General features: G+C 38.6%; 1 protein-coding gene across 3 annotated transcripts in view; it reads left to right on the top strand.

Moving 5' to 3' along the window:
- The first annotated feature begins 351 nt into the window (after window positions 1–351).
- Window positions 352–17,624, top strand: part of RIMBP2 (RIMS binding protein 2) — a 162,487-nt gene continuing 145,214 nt past the window's right edge. The window contains exons 1-3 of one of the 3 annotated variants that reach the window (XM_056342805.1): window positions 352–539; window positions 3,199–3,423; window positions 4,124–4,258. In XM_056342805.1, the coding sequence (XP_056198780.1) occupies window positions 429–539; window positions 3,199–3,423; window positions 4,124–4,258 (471 nt within the window). In that variant the 5' untranslated portion in view covers window positions 352–428. The remainder of the gene's footprint in view (window positions 540–3,198; window positions 3,424–4,123; window positions 4,259–17,624) is intronic. The other 2 variants (XR_008822502.1, XM_056342813.1) reach the window with 2 other exon arrangements.

Genomic DNA, 17,624 nt, shown 5'->3' on the forward strand with positions numbered 1-17,624 from the left:
CTGTCTGTCTCCGGGCGGCTGCCGCGGGGCTGCAGGCCTGCCCCTCTGAGGAGGCGCGCGCTGCCCCAGTGAGTGGCGGGAGCTGCCCCCGTCAGGAGGCGCGCGATGCCACTCTGGGGAGTGGGCGGGGCTGTTCCTCTAAGGAGAGCGCCTGGCCGCGCCGCGCCAGTTCCGTCGCGTTCCGTCTGGGTCCCGCCGCAGGGCAGAGCTGAGCCCCGCCGGGAGGCTGCGGGCACCTCGGGGAAAGCACGCTCAGGAATGGGCGAAACCCGCACAGCGTGAGGAAAACAGTGTGAGGAACGGCCCTGCGAGCACCCGGCGGGGGGGCGGGGGGGGGCGGGCAGCGGGAGGGGCGCTGCAGAGCCCCCTGCAGCCAGGTAGCCGTTTTCCCCAAGTCGAATCTGTTTTGCCTGTGAGGTGAACAGCGGATGGTTTCCCTGTCATGCCTCAGGCCACTGGCTTTCTCATTTTGTGCCCCCCAACCAGCTGAGGAGAGGGTGCAGAAGAGTGGCCGGGTGGGCTTATGGCAGCCAGCCAAGGTAAACACATCGCACTGCAGTAGAAAGGATGAGTATAAATATTTGAACAATCCAACTTAGAATATGTAGTTTGAGAGTTACAGCAGTATTTCAGGTTGCTGTTAAAATACAAGTATCCGCTGTTATGACTCGCTTGGGAACATTACACATTTTTATGATATGTAACATATCCTTCAAGTTGTTTACTATTTGAGAAATTATCTTTTTTTTTCTTTCTCTTTTCTAAATACGATGTCCCACTGCTTCTGTACATGTTAGTCTCCCATTTCGTGAAGTATAAGAACTGTTGGGAAATGCCTGAAAATCGGGGTATTTCTCATCAAATTTTAACCCTGCTGAATTCAGAGTTCGTGGATTTCTGTTCAGTATATTACAAATGTAAATAATATTAAAAATTAATATTCAAACTTTTCTTGAGTATTCACCAAGTTAGGGTATGTTTATATTAGTGATGTGTATCTGGCAAAGTTATGTTTACAAGGTTCACTTTAAGTGACCTGAAATCTGGACTTTGCACCTCTTTTTTTTTCCACCTGTCCAATACCAAAAAAAAAAAGACAGGAAAGATAGGTGATACAATAATGTTAGTAGGTACAGCTGTCTTTAGTAATACTTACCTCAGACAAATATCATCTTAGAGGTTTCCAGTGGTTACTACCTCAAAATTAAGATAATCTAATCCTGGTGTTTTTTTTAAATTATTTGAATATCAGGGTTTGCCACTTTATATGTAAAATATGGCTTGTAATATTTACTGTACTTTAATGACTTTCATATCTCATGCTTCTAATCCTCTTTATCACCCAGTGTGAAATGATGCTGCAGCTCTGCCCTTGGAGGGTCTCTCTTGGTCCTCTTGAGGAGTGGGCAGGGCTGGGTTTTTGGGTGAGCTTCAATGAGCTTCAACACCAAGGAGTAGCCATGTTGTGGGCTGGCTGAGCAAGGAGCTCCTCACTGTGAAACTGTAGTTCAAGTCAGTTGAAAATTTCCTCTTGTTTTTTTCACCTGTAATCAAGTGTCTGGGCCTTCATCGAAATGTGGGTTTGAGAAATAAGACAATGAGTGTGTTTTTTTCTCTAGCCTAAACGGGTCTGGGGTAAAACCCGACAAAACTTTTTTAAGGAAAGTAAGAAAACATACATTACAGGCTGGGGATTGCACACCACAGAATAATGAACTGAGAATTTGGCTGACCTCTCTAAAATTAGTTATGAAATACAAGAACAGAGTTATAACCAAAAGGATGTTTTACTTTAAAATTAAATCCTACACGATCTTAAATTATAATGTCAGTTTTGAGCCACATTAATATTCTTAGCTGAATATGACACAAATTGGGGCAAATAATTATTTCTGTATTAGAGCTACACCAAGGCAGCCTTACATGTAGATGGTGCTGAAAAATTGCTAACTTGTTCTAGTGATGTACTGACTGTACGTGACAATACCAGGCTGGAAGTAGTATTCTGGCAAGCATGTCGTAAGAAGTTATCTTTTTTGTCTCTTGACTTAGTTTGACCTTAATTGTAACGTGAAGGAGCTTTAAGTGAGTCTGCCTTTGTATATTAATTGTTGAGTGTGTAGAATTAACATAGGATGCTATGCTTTTTGAAAGGTTTTACCCAGTATTAATGGATTTTAAGAAAAGTGGCTAAATGTTAGAAAAACTGGGATCTGGGTAGCTGATGAGGGTACCTGAACAGCTTAATTACCTGCAAAGAATAATACTTTTTTGTATTTTCCATATTATTTTAAAAAAGACAGAAGAAATAGATTCAGTGAAGGGAAAATTCTGTTATAATCACGCTGGCTTCTAGGAATGCCTTTTGTTTTAGCAAAATTGCTGCATATCCAGCAGCAGAACTTCTGTGAATGTCTAGAGGACCATGAGGCTCTTACACTGAAGCACCTAGTATCTGTTTGTTTTAACAGTACATATGTACCCTCCTAATCAAAACTAAATTTATTACATGACGCAGAGTATTGTCTTACCAAATCAATGCGTTTTACTGGGCTAGGTTCTCATACTGTTGCTGAACAGCCTATTGGGACAAGTCAAGGAGTAAGGTAATTACTGGGTGTAAAGCAAGAAGACTGGGGACATAACAGGCTGTGAACTTGGAAGGGAACTTCAGTTTCCTCCACCACTCTCATATAGTAAGTTCCAACGTTAACAGCTGATTCCCAGTGAAGGGTTTACAGCATGGTCAAGCATGCCTTTTGGAATACATCTCAGATGTAGCTGGACCACAGCTTCCAAGTGAGGTGTATGTTCAGCAGCAAGGATAACTTCTTAATTAGCTGTGTGATACAATGCTGAGTGAAAGGCCAGAGGTAGGTTGCCATCAAGTGGTAAATACATTGATACTTATATAGTCAGAGTGATCGTGACTGGCTGGCATCAACTGAATGAAGAAAAAAAAAAAAAAAAAGAGAAACTGTGAGCTTTTAACTTCTTTGTGTTACCCTATCTCTTTACTGGTGATTGATAAAGTGAGATTGTCTCTTGCACACTTACTGTCTGAATGAAAGATCTGAAGAAGAACATTTTCAGATAATGCACTTATGGTATGGCTTTTGAAAGAGTTTGAATTACACCCTTTCGCTTAGACAAAGCTTTAGCAAAAATGACATGAAAAATGTATTTTTTCTTTAACAGGATGTCAGCCCTTCAACTTCATTGACATTGTCATCCAATAACAGTGCTGTCATCACAAAAACAATTACCAGAACACTTCCTTTAAAGCAGAAAATGCACTTTGTCAATGTTAAGGCCCAGCATCTGCAAAATATCAACAAACAATCCAAAAGCATAAAAGATCTGGAGATCCAACTGCTGCAAGTGGAGTGCAAAGAACTAAAAAATCAGCTAGGATGCCTGAGGGTAGGTAAAAATCCATTTCTGTTCTTAGTATATTAATTGTGCTGATAAGCGGTTACACTGAAAATAGTTTATGCACAGAGGTGTTAAAACCAAGTAGAAAAAAAAATGTTTTTTCTGCTCAGTTTTCATCCAAACTGTTTATTGCTATTAAATACGTTGTAAATTATGTGTAGAAGAGAGTTTGGGTCTGAATTCACAGTACTTCTGGTTTAGCCTCAAGTTAAGACTTTCACTTGTACTTTGGATTAGAGTGGCATTCCTATACTTTGTAATTACTATACTAGCATCAAGCTCTTCTCAGCACTGTACTAATTTTGTGCCCTACCAGCAGCATATCTGAGTCCTTTGTCACATCAACATACCATGTCAGAGGAACTTCTTCCAGTTCCTAAAGGTTGGAATTGACCATGTTGTTTTTTCTACCTCAAATTAGCCTGGCTTGAGGAATAGCCAGAGGAGGTTTTCAAAGCGTGAAGTATTACAATATTTGAAGTGTAGGATGTTATGCTGCTGATGCTACGAAGAGACATCTTGCTTTTTAGGTGGCAGAGTATTGTTAAATTAAGCACAAAAAGTCATATGCAGATACATTGCTGTAGCAGATATTTTTGTTTAGTTAGGAATTTTAACTGTGGCAACTCCTATGTTACTACCACCATATATTTGAGAAAATGGAAATTGAAAAATTCCTGTCATGCAGGAAGGGCTGATGGGGCAGAAGCCAGATGATGCAGAGAAGTTACTGAAACAGTCACAGAAAGAGCTGTTGTGGCTTCAGAGACAACTGTCCTTTATCTCCACAGGAGGCCCTGTGTGTGTTTTGGCAGGTAGCAAGGTAAACTCCTTTATTATTTCTTCAGTCTATTTCACTGTACAAAGTGGGATTAGGAAACAAAATGTTTATCATCATTTTGGCTTGTTTTATTGAAGCAATGCACTGCAAGATGTATTTTCCATACTAAGGGTATTGGGAGGATCTTTTAGGATGTATTTTAAATAATTGTTTCATCTAATTCTGAAATACCAGGAAGAAGATTAAATTCATTATGGCCTGTGAAAGGTTACATAATTAAAATGGCATTTCATAGACCCCTATCATATATAGAAATCTGTTCTATGTCTTTTTCTGAAGAAAACTATCAGAAGGTGGGATCATTACACGTGGAGTGTTATTATGAGGGGGTGGTTCTTGGCCTGGCATACACAACTGTAATTCCTTTTCTTCTCTCAGCAGCACTGTTATATATGCATTCCTAGTTATCAGCAGTCCATCATCAGCATAGCCGCATTCTGCCCTGAACAGGCAAAAATTGCTGTCAAGCTAGATGCTTGATGCTGATACTTGGTCATATAAACTACCACATTAATAATAAACTTTTTATGTTAACAATGTCGTGACTGTTAACAGTTCCAGTAAAAGGTGAGTTCTCATCAGCTGTGGCAGAAGTTGAATATGTCAAGTTTTGATGACTCGAGTTTCTAAATGTTTACTTGACATAGAAGATATGTTTTAAAATCTTCATAGCAGTGAATCTCTGCCAATAATTAAAAGTATTTGTTGCTGTTTTCTTTTCAGAGTGACTTAATTTATTCATATAACTTTACATATTTTAAAACAAGATTTCCAGAAAGTTCATTATAATTTACATATTTTATACATAAATACGTACACACACACACGTACGGATATCCACGTTTTGAATCTGCCTATGAAAAAGAATGAGAAGGGTTGGTTTGGTTCAGTGTACTGCATTAATAATGTCATTCTACAGTGATCTGACTTATTTTCAAGTATCAAGTTGGCTTAGCAAATTTTTGTTTGGTTTGTACAAATACACATAAAGTAACAGTTACGTTTGTGTAGTCTCTAGCCTAGGGAAGATAGATTTCCAAAATGTGTCAACTGGATTCTTCTGGTATCACTTTGTGTCATGTGCTACAGATCTGTATTTGTTGCTGAAGCACAGTATGGTAAGTGCTGATATAGTCATGGTCAGAAGGGACATTTGGATGTGAAGCTTGCATGTAGCTCAACTGAGAGGGAAAAAAAAAAATCTAACTTGCCAAAGTTAGACTTTCTTAAAAAAAAGATGAAAACAATTTATGCCATAAACATGTTATAGAAGTAGGAGTGCACTTGCCTGACAATTAAAGCCATAATCTAATCTGGGAAGGGACATATGATCCTGAGTAGGAACAGCTTTTCTCTCTGAAAATACCAGAGTTTTGTTGTTCCCGCTACAGTGATGAGTAATCTCAGGGGAGGTCATTTGAGGCTCAGATTTGCACAAAAGAGTTGTCTTGGATACCTTATTTTTAGATTTTGGTCTTTCCATTCAGAAAACTGTAATCTTTCTAGAATGTGCCAAGACAGACCTTCAGGAAAGAAACCACACATTGTTTATAACCCTTTTCCTCAGTTTTTGGTTTTTTTCAGTGTTACAGAACCAAGGATCAGATTTTTATCTGTTTCATTTGTATAATGAGGGAAAGATTTTTCAGAAGCAATCAGTTACTTTGAAGACTACACTGTGATACTCTGCACTATACTTGAATTCTAGACCTCTGAAGATAAATGCTTTTCATGCAAGTGAGAGTGGTGGTACTCTGTGTTGCTGGAAGCTTTAGAGGTAACGATCTTAATAAGGTGCTCAAATAGATCGATGCTTGGGAACTAGAATATCAGAAATATAGGCAATGCCATTTCGGAAGAATTGCTTAGCTGTTTAGTAAGCATCATGGTTCAAGGTGCAAATTTACCGTGGACTGGCAATCTAGATAAGACAAAACTTGAGAAAGAGATCACCTGGTGAGTCCCTCTTCCATGGCTTCTAATACCTTCCAGTGAAGCATCTGATGCTGACAGTTCCTAAAGATCAGGATACTGACCAGGCACTTCAACCTCATAAAGAACTATTAGGCTTTGGGGGAAATCTGGCTCCTTTTGTTAATGCCAGACTTTTCTGAAAATTCTCCTCCTTTTCCTCATTATTCCTGTTAGTAAAACTGTGAAGACTGATATTTGAAAAGGAGCTGTAAATTAATGTAGGGAGACATTATTAAATGGAAAGATGTATTTCTGCAGGCACTTTTAACAGAATTCAGTAAAATATATAGTGCCCTGAGAGTGCAGTACTTCCTTCCCCTGTTAAATACTGAAAGGAAAATCTAGACGTTCCAGTCAACATAACTTTATATGTTTTCTTGATAATTTAACCTTCATCAGCCTTGAGAATTCACTTACATTGTGGTGAATGCACTTGCAAAGTGGTCAGATTCTGTGATTCAGATCACCTTTGCTGGGAGGAAAAAACAGGGGGTGGGAAAAGATTAAAGCCAGATTTTTTTAAAAAAATATTTATTTAAAATCTTTCCCTCTATCCCTTTGCAGTGTCTCCCTCTAGCTGCTGGGGAGGTGGTCGTTGCATACTTGGAAATTTTGTGTCAATATATTGTATACAGTTTTCTTGAGAAGAGGAAAGACAGAATGGTTAGGATGCTCCAGGTAATCTGTCTTAATACCCTTCTGTATTCGAGTTTCTAAGCCTTCCATTGGGCAGGCTTGAGAGTGAAAAAAAATTGCAGCTCACATTTACAGTTCATTGGTTCGTGCCAGTAGGCCACAGATGACCTACTGAGAAGATCCTGTGATAGCATTACTTGGAGGTAAAATAAAATCTCCCAGCACCCGCCTCCCTCCTTGACGCCCCCCCACCCCCACCCCACTCCCCTTCCCGAAACACATCCTTGCTGCGATCCCACTTGCTGCTTGTCAGCTCCTGTCCGTGCTCCCTGCTGCTGTGTCAGGGTTAATACTATGTGAAAGAGAAACTGGCAAATAGGGAAAGCCATCTTTGTGTGCGTATGTGTGTGTGAGCACTGCTGTTTCATAGGCTCTGGCAGCTGCTGCATGGCCGATGATGCTTGCTCTCTCTTTTTCACCCTGCCTCCCTGCAGACAACTAATGAATCATTTCTAGCCTGAATACTAGCAGTGCAAACACACCAATGCTGCTGCTGCCGACGCTGCTGCCTTTCTCTACAGGGTTGTAATTTGACACAGTAGACTGCAGTTCTCTCTCGGCAATGATCTTGCTGAACATCGGAAGCACTTGATTTGAAGGTATGCTGAGATTTCACCCTTTCTAAAAATAGCTATTTCTGTTAAATGCTTTATGGGCCAAATGAGGGTGGGAGGGCTGAAGATTTCTAAGTGTGTGTGTGGAAGAATCCTCTTTTTAGTTAGCAGTAATGCAGCAGTAACTCTTATTGGAGGCAGCCAAACTTTATTATTCTGCTGCAATTTGGTGATGCCCTTCACTGGATCTTTTCTTCTAGGTGCTGCTTGGAATAATAAAATGTGTTAGTATTGTGCATCAGCACTAGGTAAAGGGATTAAACTCTTGCTAGATTATTCCATCCTCGCTCCTATTGATGTTTAATCTGATGTCATTTTCCAGTCACTTTTAAGATGTCCAATAAAATAAATAGTATATAGACAGGTTCGATGGTGCCATGTTTCTTTTCTGTATTAGTGTTTGTGGGCAAAGTTAGTAATCGTGCTGGCTAGCAGCTCTCTGCCGCGCCCCCCCCCCCCCCCCCCCCCCCCCAGCCTGGTGCAGATTCACAGTATCTGTTTGCTTTGCAGATGTATATTGTCATGTCATGGCAAAGTCATCAATGTGGCTAGTCTTCCATAGAGATATTTTTAATGAAATTACATTGGTATTTGTCTGGCATCTAATGCTGAATTAAACTAATTGCAAGTAAATCTGATCCTTTTTTGGTAGAAGGGAGAGATCTTCTGCAGCTGCATCTGTATACATATATGTTGGCACACTATGCATAGCAGTATTTGTGGGAAGTATGTTATGTATGTGGAAAAGAATAATATTTTATTTCAGCATATGCATATAAATACCAGTTAATTAGTTAGCACATACCAGTATGCTGTGCTCAGTATTACAGGGGATACTGCAGGTTTTTTTATTAACCTCTTTTCAAGACTGGCTATTGCTTATATCATTGGGCAGAGAAGGTATGTCTTTCCAAGAGTAATGTGATGGTCGACATTACAGTTGTACATGGTCTTAGTACAGTTTTAACTGAGGAAAATCTACATGCATATGAAGGCTTTGGTATTTCTTTTTAAGCTACTGCTCTCTGTTATTTTAGCAGTAAAACACTGGGCTTTTTTGTCCAGTACAGGTAGTGATGCAGAGTTTATATAAAAAATAACTCAGCAGAATAACTTATTAATGAACCTTGTCACTGCATCTAGTAAATACAGAGTCTGCTCCTTAAGTGATTGGATATATTTTGAAGAAATACTTAAAATCAAAGCTATTGATCTTAACATTAATTGCACCAAGTATGCTGAGGGGAAGAATACTATGATTGCCATCATCAAAATACAAATAAGAACTATTGCTTAGCAAGGTAGAAGAGCTGCCTTCAGAAAACAGCATGAAATATTAAAACACAGACCAAGCGGTAGAGCAAATTAAACTATCTTCATAAATTCAATACAATAAAAAATAACAGTATACATGAACTGATAGGAAACTTAATGTAGTCACTTTACATTCCAGCTTTTTTGGTGTTAATTTTTTTATTATAGGAGGGCTTTCAAGTCTACCCTACTGACAAATGAGGAAGGCGATTCAGATCAAATCTTACAGATGTCAGCCAGGATTCAACACTGTAGATACAATGTATCTACAGTGATATCCTTTGAGATACATATGCATTACTTCGAGGACCTTAAAGGACAGTGCTGGGTGTTTTTTAGGTGACTTGATTATTTTTGTAAAGAGATCTGGTGGTCCTGAACAGTGGCTTTGTTGCATACTGCTTCCATTTTTATAGGAAAAAGACCTACCCTAAATGAAACTAGTGAAGTGGCCATGCTGCCTGCAGGCGAGAGAGCAACCGTGATTTTTATAGCTATATACCTGAATGGGTTCCAGCCTGCTAACATACAACATGACTGTATACTGGAGGCAGTGAACAGAGGTGCAGTGTTATTGCATACAACTTTATATATTTGGGTGTACCTGGAGCACCTTTCAGAGACATGTAGTATGTTGAATTTTCTAGAATTGTAACCACATTGCAGCTTTAAAATGACACATGGTTTTTAGGGATAGGAAAAGTGAAATGGAACAAAATATGGGACAGTGCAGTGCCACAGATTTCTGCATGAAAATGATCTGAATAGCTGATGCATGCTGCTTTAGTTAACTGACAATTACAAGCTCAGAAATCTTAAGCATCTTTGTATGTGCCCAACCTCATACTGACAGCAAGCTAGGTATGTACTTTTGCATATATACAAAATATGTATCTTTTTCACTGTCAGCTCATTCTATTTAGATATGTGTTAATGTATATACTTATTGTAGTTTAGATAGCTGTGTGATACTGAATATGAAATGAATGTATAAGCACAACAGTGTTCATTCTGGTAATAGCTTATTACAAAAGTCTGAGGCTTTCTGGATTGCCAGGAGTAGGAGAAATAAGACACCTGTGATCACTGGATAATTAGTAACCTCTGATATAAAGGAGTTTCCTTTATCCGTGTCAAATGCCCCACCACATATCAAAATCAGATACCCAGAATCACACTGACTTTATTCTGAAATAAGAAACCAGTCGGTCATGCATCACTGTCCTGTCCTTTCAGTACTTACATTGAATGAAGTATGGTTTGAGAGTCAAGGCTGGTTTTCATTTAATTGAAATTGTTATAGGCCCTTGTCATTACTACAAAAAAATGTCAGACTAGCTGAAATATGTTAGTCACAACATTTTTTCCTGGGATTTATTTTTTATTTAGTCTTTCACAAAAGCTTCATGCTAAAGTGGATTTTTTTGTAAATCCTTTGTTTCCTTCTTTCACATCATTAGCTTGTCATGTCCAGTGAGCTCTCTCACAGAGTGGCAAGCTATACAGATAACATTCCCCTCTATCATTTTGAAAATCTTTCCATGCATAGTACTAAGCAACTGAAATCTACTTAAGATTTTCTGGAAAACACCTGAAAATGTCTTTCTTGTGACTGTTGATGTTCTAAGCTGACTGTCCACCACAGACTGGAATTGTCATGAAGCACTGCTGACAGTAACATTTGCTTATTGCCATTAGAATTGAAAAATATATACCGATATCATGATTAAAAATAGAATTGGAATGTAGCCACAGTGCTGGAAAAATGCAGCTTCTTCAAAGAAGTATGTCATGAAACCAGTTTCTGTTCACCAGTGAAAAACAGGGCTTTTTTCAGGCTTATTTGCACAGAGTGGGCTCTTGGGAAATGGTAGTAATAACAGTACCCTGTGAGAACAGTTAATGACCTTCTGGAGCAGCTGGTTGACACTGAATTTTGAATGTGGTCACTGAGGGTTTCTTTGCTAACTGTAACCATCTTGTTAAATAACGTTAGTCATGTTCATTCTGTAAAGTATGATTGTAAAGCCACCTGTCATTGGTAATTTCGTGAGGGAAATTAGTGGCTTACAGGTTTGTGCTCAACACTTTGGCTTGTGCTTGTTTTGTGGCACTTACAAGGAAATCAGTGTGACTTCCAGCTCTGCCACAGATTCACTGAATGGCCTTGGGCAAAGCACTTAGTATGTCTTGGGCTCTGTTCTCTTTTCTGTAAATACGAATGATAATTAATCCTTTCCACTACATCCTACATCTTTTATCTGCTTAGAAAATGACATCTTCAGACCAATGACTGTTTTCTCCATCAAGGTGCTAAATCCCAATGGAGGCTTCTATATGCAACTTAAAAATTACTTGACAGTCTGCACTGCATGTTACTGATTTATCAAGAAATATTTCCAAGCGTCAGAAGAATATGAACTGATTGTGAGCTTTGTGGAATAACATTTGATTTGCTAACCTTTCCATTATGGTCATGGGTATGTTCAGTTTGGAGTGAAGAGCCTGATTTCCCTGAGTGGCAGTGGTATGGTAGAAACATTTATAGTGCAAAAGTCCAGACAGAGGAAGTGAAACTGTAGGTCTGATTTTTAATTTGTTTTAATTGTCACAGAGTTTTATTTTCTTTGTTACAAACAGTGTAACATTTGGTTTCTAAGGCAGTTAAGTACGACTATGCCAAATGTTTGATGTTGATTAACAAGAAGCAGCAGTGCATGCTAGTACCGTGTAGAATCAAGGGGAAGGTATTGCAAATATAATAGAATGGCACAGTCTCTTTTCTCTGTTCTCACCTAATGACAATTAGAATTTTTCTTCCTTTTTTTTGTTAAAGATCATCCTTTAGCAAACTGTTCAGTGTGATACCTTCCTTAAGACCTGATCTGAGCACAGTGGGCTGACAGGCCGTCAGCGTATGCACCCCTTTCCTTCCATGCTCCACCTCCCCTGGGACTAGACTGACTTATTTATTTTTTATTATTATTTGCTGGAGAGCATAAATAATTTTTATAGTCAGCTTCCATTAAGTTTTCACACTGGATACGTGGGGGGGAAATGACAGTAATACTCCCTTGTGCTGATTTTGGAAGGAGAATAAGCCCTTTTTGTGCCAGGTTAACTAGTTCAGGTTGGCTTAGAAAAACCCTAAATCAAGACTAAATTCCTCCAGAATCAGGAATTTATGCTGGGGCTCCACCATTTCAGCTCCTGCTGAATATTTCTGTACCTCCTTCTTACATAGTTGAAAATTGCTACTTGTTACTCCTGTATAGAATATCACAGTGCCTTCTCACTGACATGGAAAGTGCATCTTTAGTAAGTACATTGTCCAACTCAAACATTTTCTCTGATAGAAATCAGCAGGGACTTTTAAAGATCTGTGCCAGTTTACACCAGGAGGGATAGCTTAGCATAGTATCTCAGGGAGTGTGCTAATGGGCTAAACTTTTACTGAAGATGAATAGAGTTAATGGTGCTTAGAATTCAGATAGATGAAGCTCACAGTTGTCACTTGTAACAAGCAATATTGTTTGAATCTGCCCTGTTAACTGCATTTTCCCTCTTCTGTGACAGTCACAGTTTCACCTATTTGTTAAATCCTCCTTCCTGTTCTCCCTACTTCCCTGCCTCCAATTCTGCATATCGTTTAGAATATAAGAATATTCTCTGTCAATTCCAGGAGTGTATTTCTTCCTTTCTCTCTTGTTTACCACTTGCTAATTAAATTTTGTAGGTGGCAGTTTGAAATCTTAGTGGGACGTGTCATGTGACTGCTAATGCTCTGCAGATCTCTATTACATAACCTTTAAGTAGTTTGGGAAAATGTGCTTGTGTCATACTGGGCCTGACATAAGGCTCTGTCTGAAGCTAACGGTCTGATCAGTTTTTTTATGTACAATGACTGTAGAAATCTTGTGGATGGTTTGTTCTGGCACAAGCTTTGTGCCCTGAGTTGTCAGGCCAATTGTCTTATTTCCCTGAAATGCTTTGCAGTCTGCACTGTCTGCCTTTCCTGCAGGGTAGAAGAGGGGAGGGGTTGGATTTAAACACTCTGGCATGCCAGGTAATGATCAAATGAATATTAAATGCAGTATGCCAGGATCCTTTCTGTTTTCCTGAGTTTGTTCATTTTAGTTCTGAAGTGAACAGAGTACAGAACAAACATAGAAAACTTCTCAGTCTGTCCCCCCACCTCTTCAACTCCTATGGATCTTAATCGGGCTCTGGTGCATTATGCAAAATGAAACCATAAATCAATACTGAGGTTTAAAAAAATGCTTTGAAGGGATGATCAATTTTTAATGCATGCAATTAATTAGGGTGCTGTTTTGCAAAAGGAGTACTTTTATAAATGACAGCAATGTATCCACTCATAGAGTAATAGCTCCTCTTGCTTTTTCTGAAACTAGCACCATCTTTTGGTTCTACTTTGTATACAGTTATACATGTTTGTTGCCTAAAATGTATTTATACGCTATCCAATGCAGCTGAAACACTCCACTGTTGATGGACTATCTCTGGTCCTGAAGAAAGTAAGTCTCATTTTTATTTCCTGGCCAGGATATGGGCCTTGGAGGCTGGGTCTTGTTTGTGGCTGACATTTTGAGATGCTGTGTGTTCTCAAGTAACTCACAGGAGATCTTTCTGCCGCTTTATCTGCTAGGAAGGCTCAGTGGCAATGAGCTGCTGTAGCCTTGCAACAAAAGTTGCAGTTAGAAACTAGGAGCAACCGGATGAAATTTTGAGTGTGCGGTTTGTTCTTTTTTTTAATGAAGTCAGATTTTCAAGTTTATGATTTCTTACTGAAATCTGTGATTGTGTGAGTGTACATTTTGTTCTAGTGTAGCTCGTAGTTTGCAATAGCAATTTTCAGTCAGAGCTCTTTACGAAGTGCTTAAGGATGATAGTTGATATCATCCTGTCCATTTTGCAGATGAGAAATTTTCAATGTGCTTCAGGTGTATTTGCCCCAGATCATTCAGCAGGGTCAATGCAAATCTATGGAAATTGTTTGCAGAGTCCTGTCCGACCTGTCATCCATTGTATTGCTTCTCTTAATTAAATGTTGTGTAAGAAGGGAGGAGGGGGAAGTATTGATCTAAAACCAGGCTTTCTTTTGTTTCACTTCAAATTAACTGACTGCTTTTGTGCTACTCATAGTAAAGAGTTTGTGAATTTATTAATTTTTTTAAAAAATCACTGCTATCATAAATCATGGTGGCTATAGTTAGTTTGTCTATTCCTCTGATGGCTGCCTGCTTACCTACTGCTTATACTGAAGCGACAAATGTTTCATTGCTGGAAGGGCTCTCTATTGCTCAACAGTCTTAAAGCATCTCTACAAATGTATGTACTGTACACTCCCCACGATTTTGGTAGCTTTGGCTTATTTGAAGATTAAGTAGGTACAATTAACACTGCTGTGTTATGGTTATTGGCTGCCTGATGAATTACGATGAGAACAAAGAAGCAACTGTAAAGCATTTATGTGTTTGTGTGGTAGGGCAGATGGGTACAGTTAATGCTTTTGTATTTTAAAAGAAACTTCATTAAGGCAGTTGTTTCTGTTAATAAAATGCATAGATGAGTTCTTCGAGATCTGGACCTCTTCTGTTAATGTGCTGTAGTCATAAGAGAAGAGAACTGTCAGTCTGGCAAGTTCTGTCCTGAATTGTTTCAGGATGCAACAAGTGGCTGACTCAAGCAAATGAAGGTACAAAACATGAAGATTTACAATAGAAGATGATAACTTTCTTGCACTGTCAGCAATAATCCATTGTCTGTCTATATGAACCATCTGTGCTCCACGGTACCTTGAGTGTTAGGGAGCAGTAGCTGTGATGGTCTTTTCTTGAGGATGCCTACCGGGGCATGGATTTTATAAACTTAAGAGTAACATGTTTATAAACACTGTTGATAAGGGAGAGAGGATCTGGAAGGCATCCTTCACAGCTCTCATGGCTCAAATGGACTTAAGCTTATTTCCCACAGTGGTGGTAGGTCACACTTTTTTTTCTCATAGTTCCAAAAGGTGAAGTATCTCATGTAGCCAGAGTAAAGCAACCCTGTTCAGTGACTTCTTTGTAGATATTGATCCCAGCTGTTAGGTGCAAATGAGTTTTGTAGCTTTGATATTGATAGGTACTACTTACCATAAACCATAAACCTTTTTTATGCTTAGCTTGCAACCTTTCTAGCTTTCCTTTTGAAAAATTTCTATTCAATTTTAGTAAATACTGTTAAAAGGAAATGAAGTCTAGAGAGCTCCAAGCTGCTGATATTTCTATCATCCAATGATTTAAGTTTTGTAAATAAATATTTTTTTCTTGATATATGGATTATGGAAATTGTCTCCAAGTAAGACAGAACAATTTTAAAAAGCTGTCTATGATGAGAAGAGATAAAAGAATCAAATGGTGAATGAGGTCATTGTACTGCTGACACCAGTGGTGTAACACTTGTGTCTGTGGAGCTCAGGTGGTTTTATTGATTCTTTGTGAAAAGCTGCCTTGAGCAGAGAGCAGTAAACATTGCTGTAAACATAATATTTGTATATTGTAAATAAATAAATACCCACGCTTCATTAAACATAACTGCCAACGTTGATGCAACAAGTGGGTCACACTAGAAGTGGTACTGAACAACTGGAGCATATCCTATTCCTGATCTGCAAGAAGAGCTGCTAGCCAGGTCTTGAGTATCAGCCTCATTGAGCGAGGCACTGAATGCTTCTCAGAGGCCTGTCAGTCCAAGTATACAAATGGACACAACAAAGTGGTAGAGCATTTGAGGGAGCACAAAGGAGAAGCCTCCTTCTCCTTCCTCTTCCCCCAATTTTTAGCCACTTTCTGATGTGTCATCTTTCCCCTCCCCATATTCTGGCTTGTATAACAAAAATTTAGTCTGTTAGGTAAAAAGTTACTGGCACATTTAGACAAAAAATGTTGTCGATTTTTAATGTAATTCTATTTAACAGCATTAGGAGATTGTGCTGCTATTGAAAATGATATTTGCTCAGCTCTGATTTCCTGTAACTAAGTAACAGGAAATTTTCCCCAATATGTCTGAGTTATATACTGTAATGTGTGGATGGAACTGGGCTGTAGTTGAATTGGAGGGGATGTTAAGCCCTTTGTGCTTTGGTGTTTTGTTTCTATTTATTATATCTTATTCCAGACCCTGCAGGACACTAGAGATTATACTACAGGAATTTACCATGGGTTTTTTCTTGTACCTGGTTCTTAAACATCTGATAGCCAATTTTGCCTGGACTGCATGGTCTGGAATCTGATCTAGTGTGTCTGTTTCTATCCCTTTCCCTTACAATCCCAAAGAATGGCCGTTAGAAAAGAATCTTGATGTACATTAGTGTTTGAATAGTGTTTGTGGATTTTTTTTTTTTAAAAGGGAGAAACTATTTATCTGCAATAAGGAAAAACCAAAATCAGAGATTAATTTTTCAATTTACTTTTTTTCAGGAACTGGAGGTAGTGGATTTGTGGTTCTAGAGAGGTTATAATGCCATGGTTAGTTTTTAGTCCCCTCGCCTGTAAGAAATTACTGTTTGAAATATATAATGTCGTGCAACCCCTTAGAGAAATTAATAATAATACATACATTTTACTCTGCAAAGGAGAGAGGTCTTTTGTACATGTAGAAAGGTACCTGGAGCAAAGTGTTCACTTGCACTGGTGTTCTTTTAGGGTTTGGACCAGCCTAGTTTGCCTGCTTTGTAGCTCTGTGTACTAGTGCTTTGTAGAAGTTCCAGCAGATGCTGTAGGATTTCCCAGGTAACTGAATGAAGAAGGAAGAAGTGGAGAGGCTTAAAAAAAAAGCACAGTGAGAAGGCAGAATGGAAAATAGAGTGAGGTAAATAAGAAATCTTGATGATAAACCTACAGAATTAAAAGGTAACATCCACTTATTTTCCATGTGTATGAAGGGGTTCTCCTGGTGCCTGTCCAGACTTGCATGTTATAATCATTTTATGTATGTTATAGCTTGGTTGATTTAATACAGAGTTCAAAATTACTCTTTATTAAATACTGATGAGTGACAGTATCCTCCCCAATTCCCCTTGTCATTGGTCCTGCTTTTGTCCTCAATAATATACTACAATTTAACTTCCTGTAAGCTTATAATTTGTGGACTGCTACCCCTTCAAAACTAAAATTCACATGTAAGCAAAATGGGACTGTCTTTGACATCCAATTTGCCTTGAGGATAAAAATGATCTTTGTTCATGGTATGTAATAATTTCCAGGAGGACAGAATTTTCATAGCAGTCATGGCTCTTAGAAAAATACAGATTTGATGCATGTAGCACTGTGTATTTCTTTTTTTTTTAATTATCTGGAACATTCATTAATTGCTGGCATTAATTGCGAAGAATAAATGCATGAATGTGAGCTGCAGTGCTTTTAAAGGTCCGTTTTGTTCCTATTATCAGTATTTCTTAATTTATTGGAATAACTTCAGGGCTGAAAAGGTTTTCTTTCACAATGGGTTGGTACAGTGTAACTTTTAGAGATAAGTGGTAAATCTTTTCTCACGTGCATGAATCCCACTGTTGTAATCCAGTACAAGTGTGCACGAGAAGAAATAACATTTGGAATTTTATAGTGCCATCAAATCTACTTTATGGAATAAGGCCTGTGAAGTCCCACAGGAACATTTAACTATCACTATCCATCATTATTGGATTGATAATAGACTACTATTACATAAATAATGCATGCGTCAAGTAA

The sequence above is a fragment of the Falco biarmicus genome, chromosome 1, assembly GCF_023638135.1.
Source record: "Falco biarmicus isolate bFalBia1 chromosome 1, bFalBia1.pri, whole genome shotgun sequence".
Lineage (NCBI taxonomy): Eukaryota > Metazoa > Chordata > Aves > Falconiformes > Falconidae > Falco > Falco biarmicus.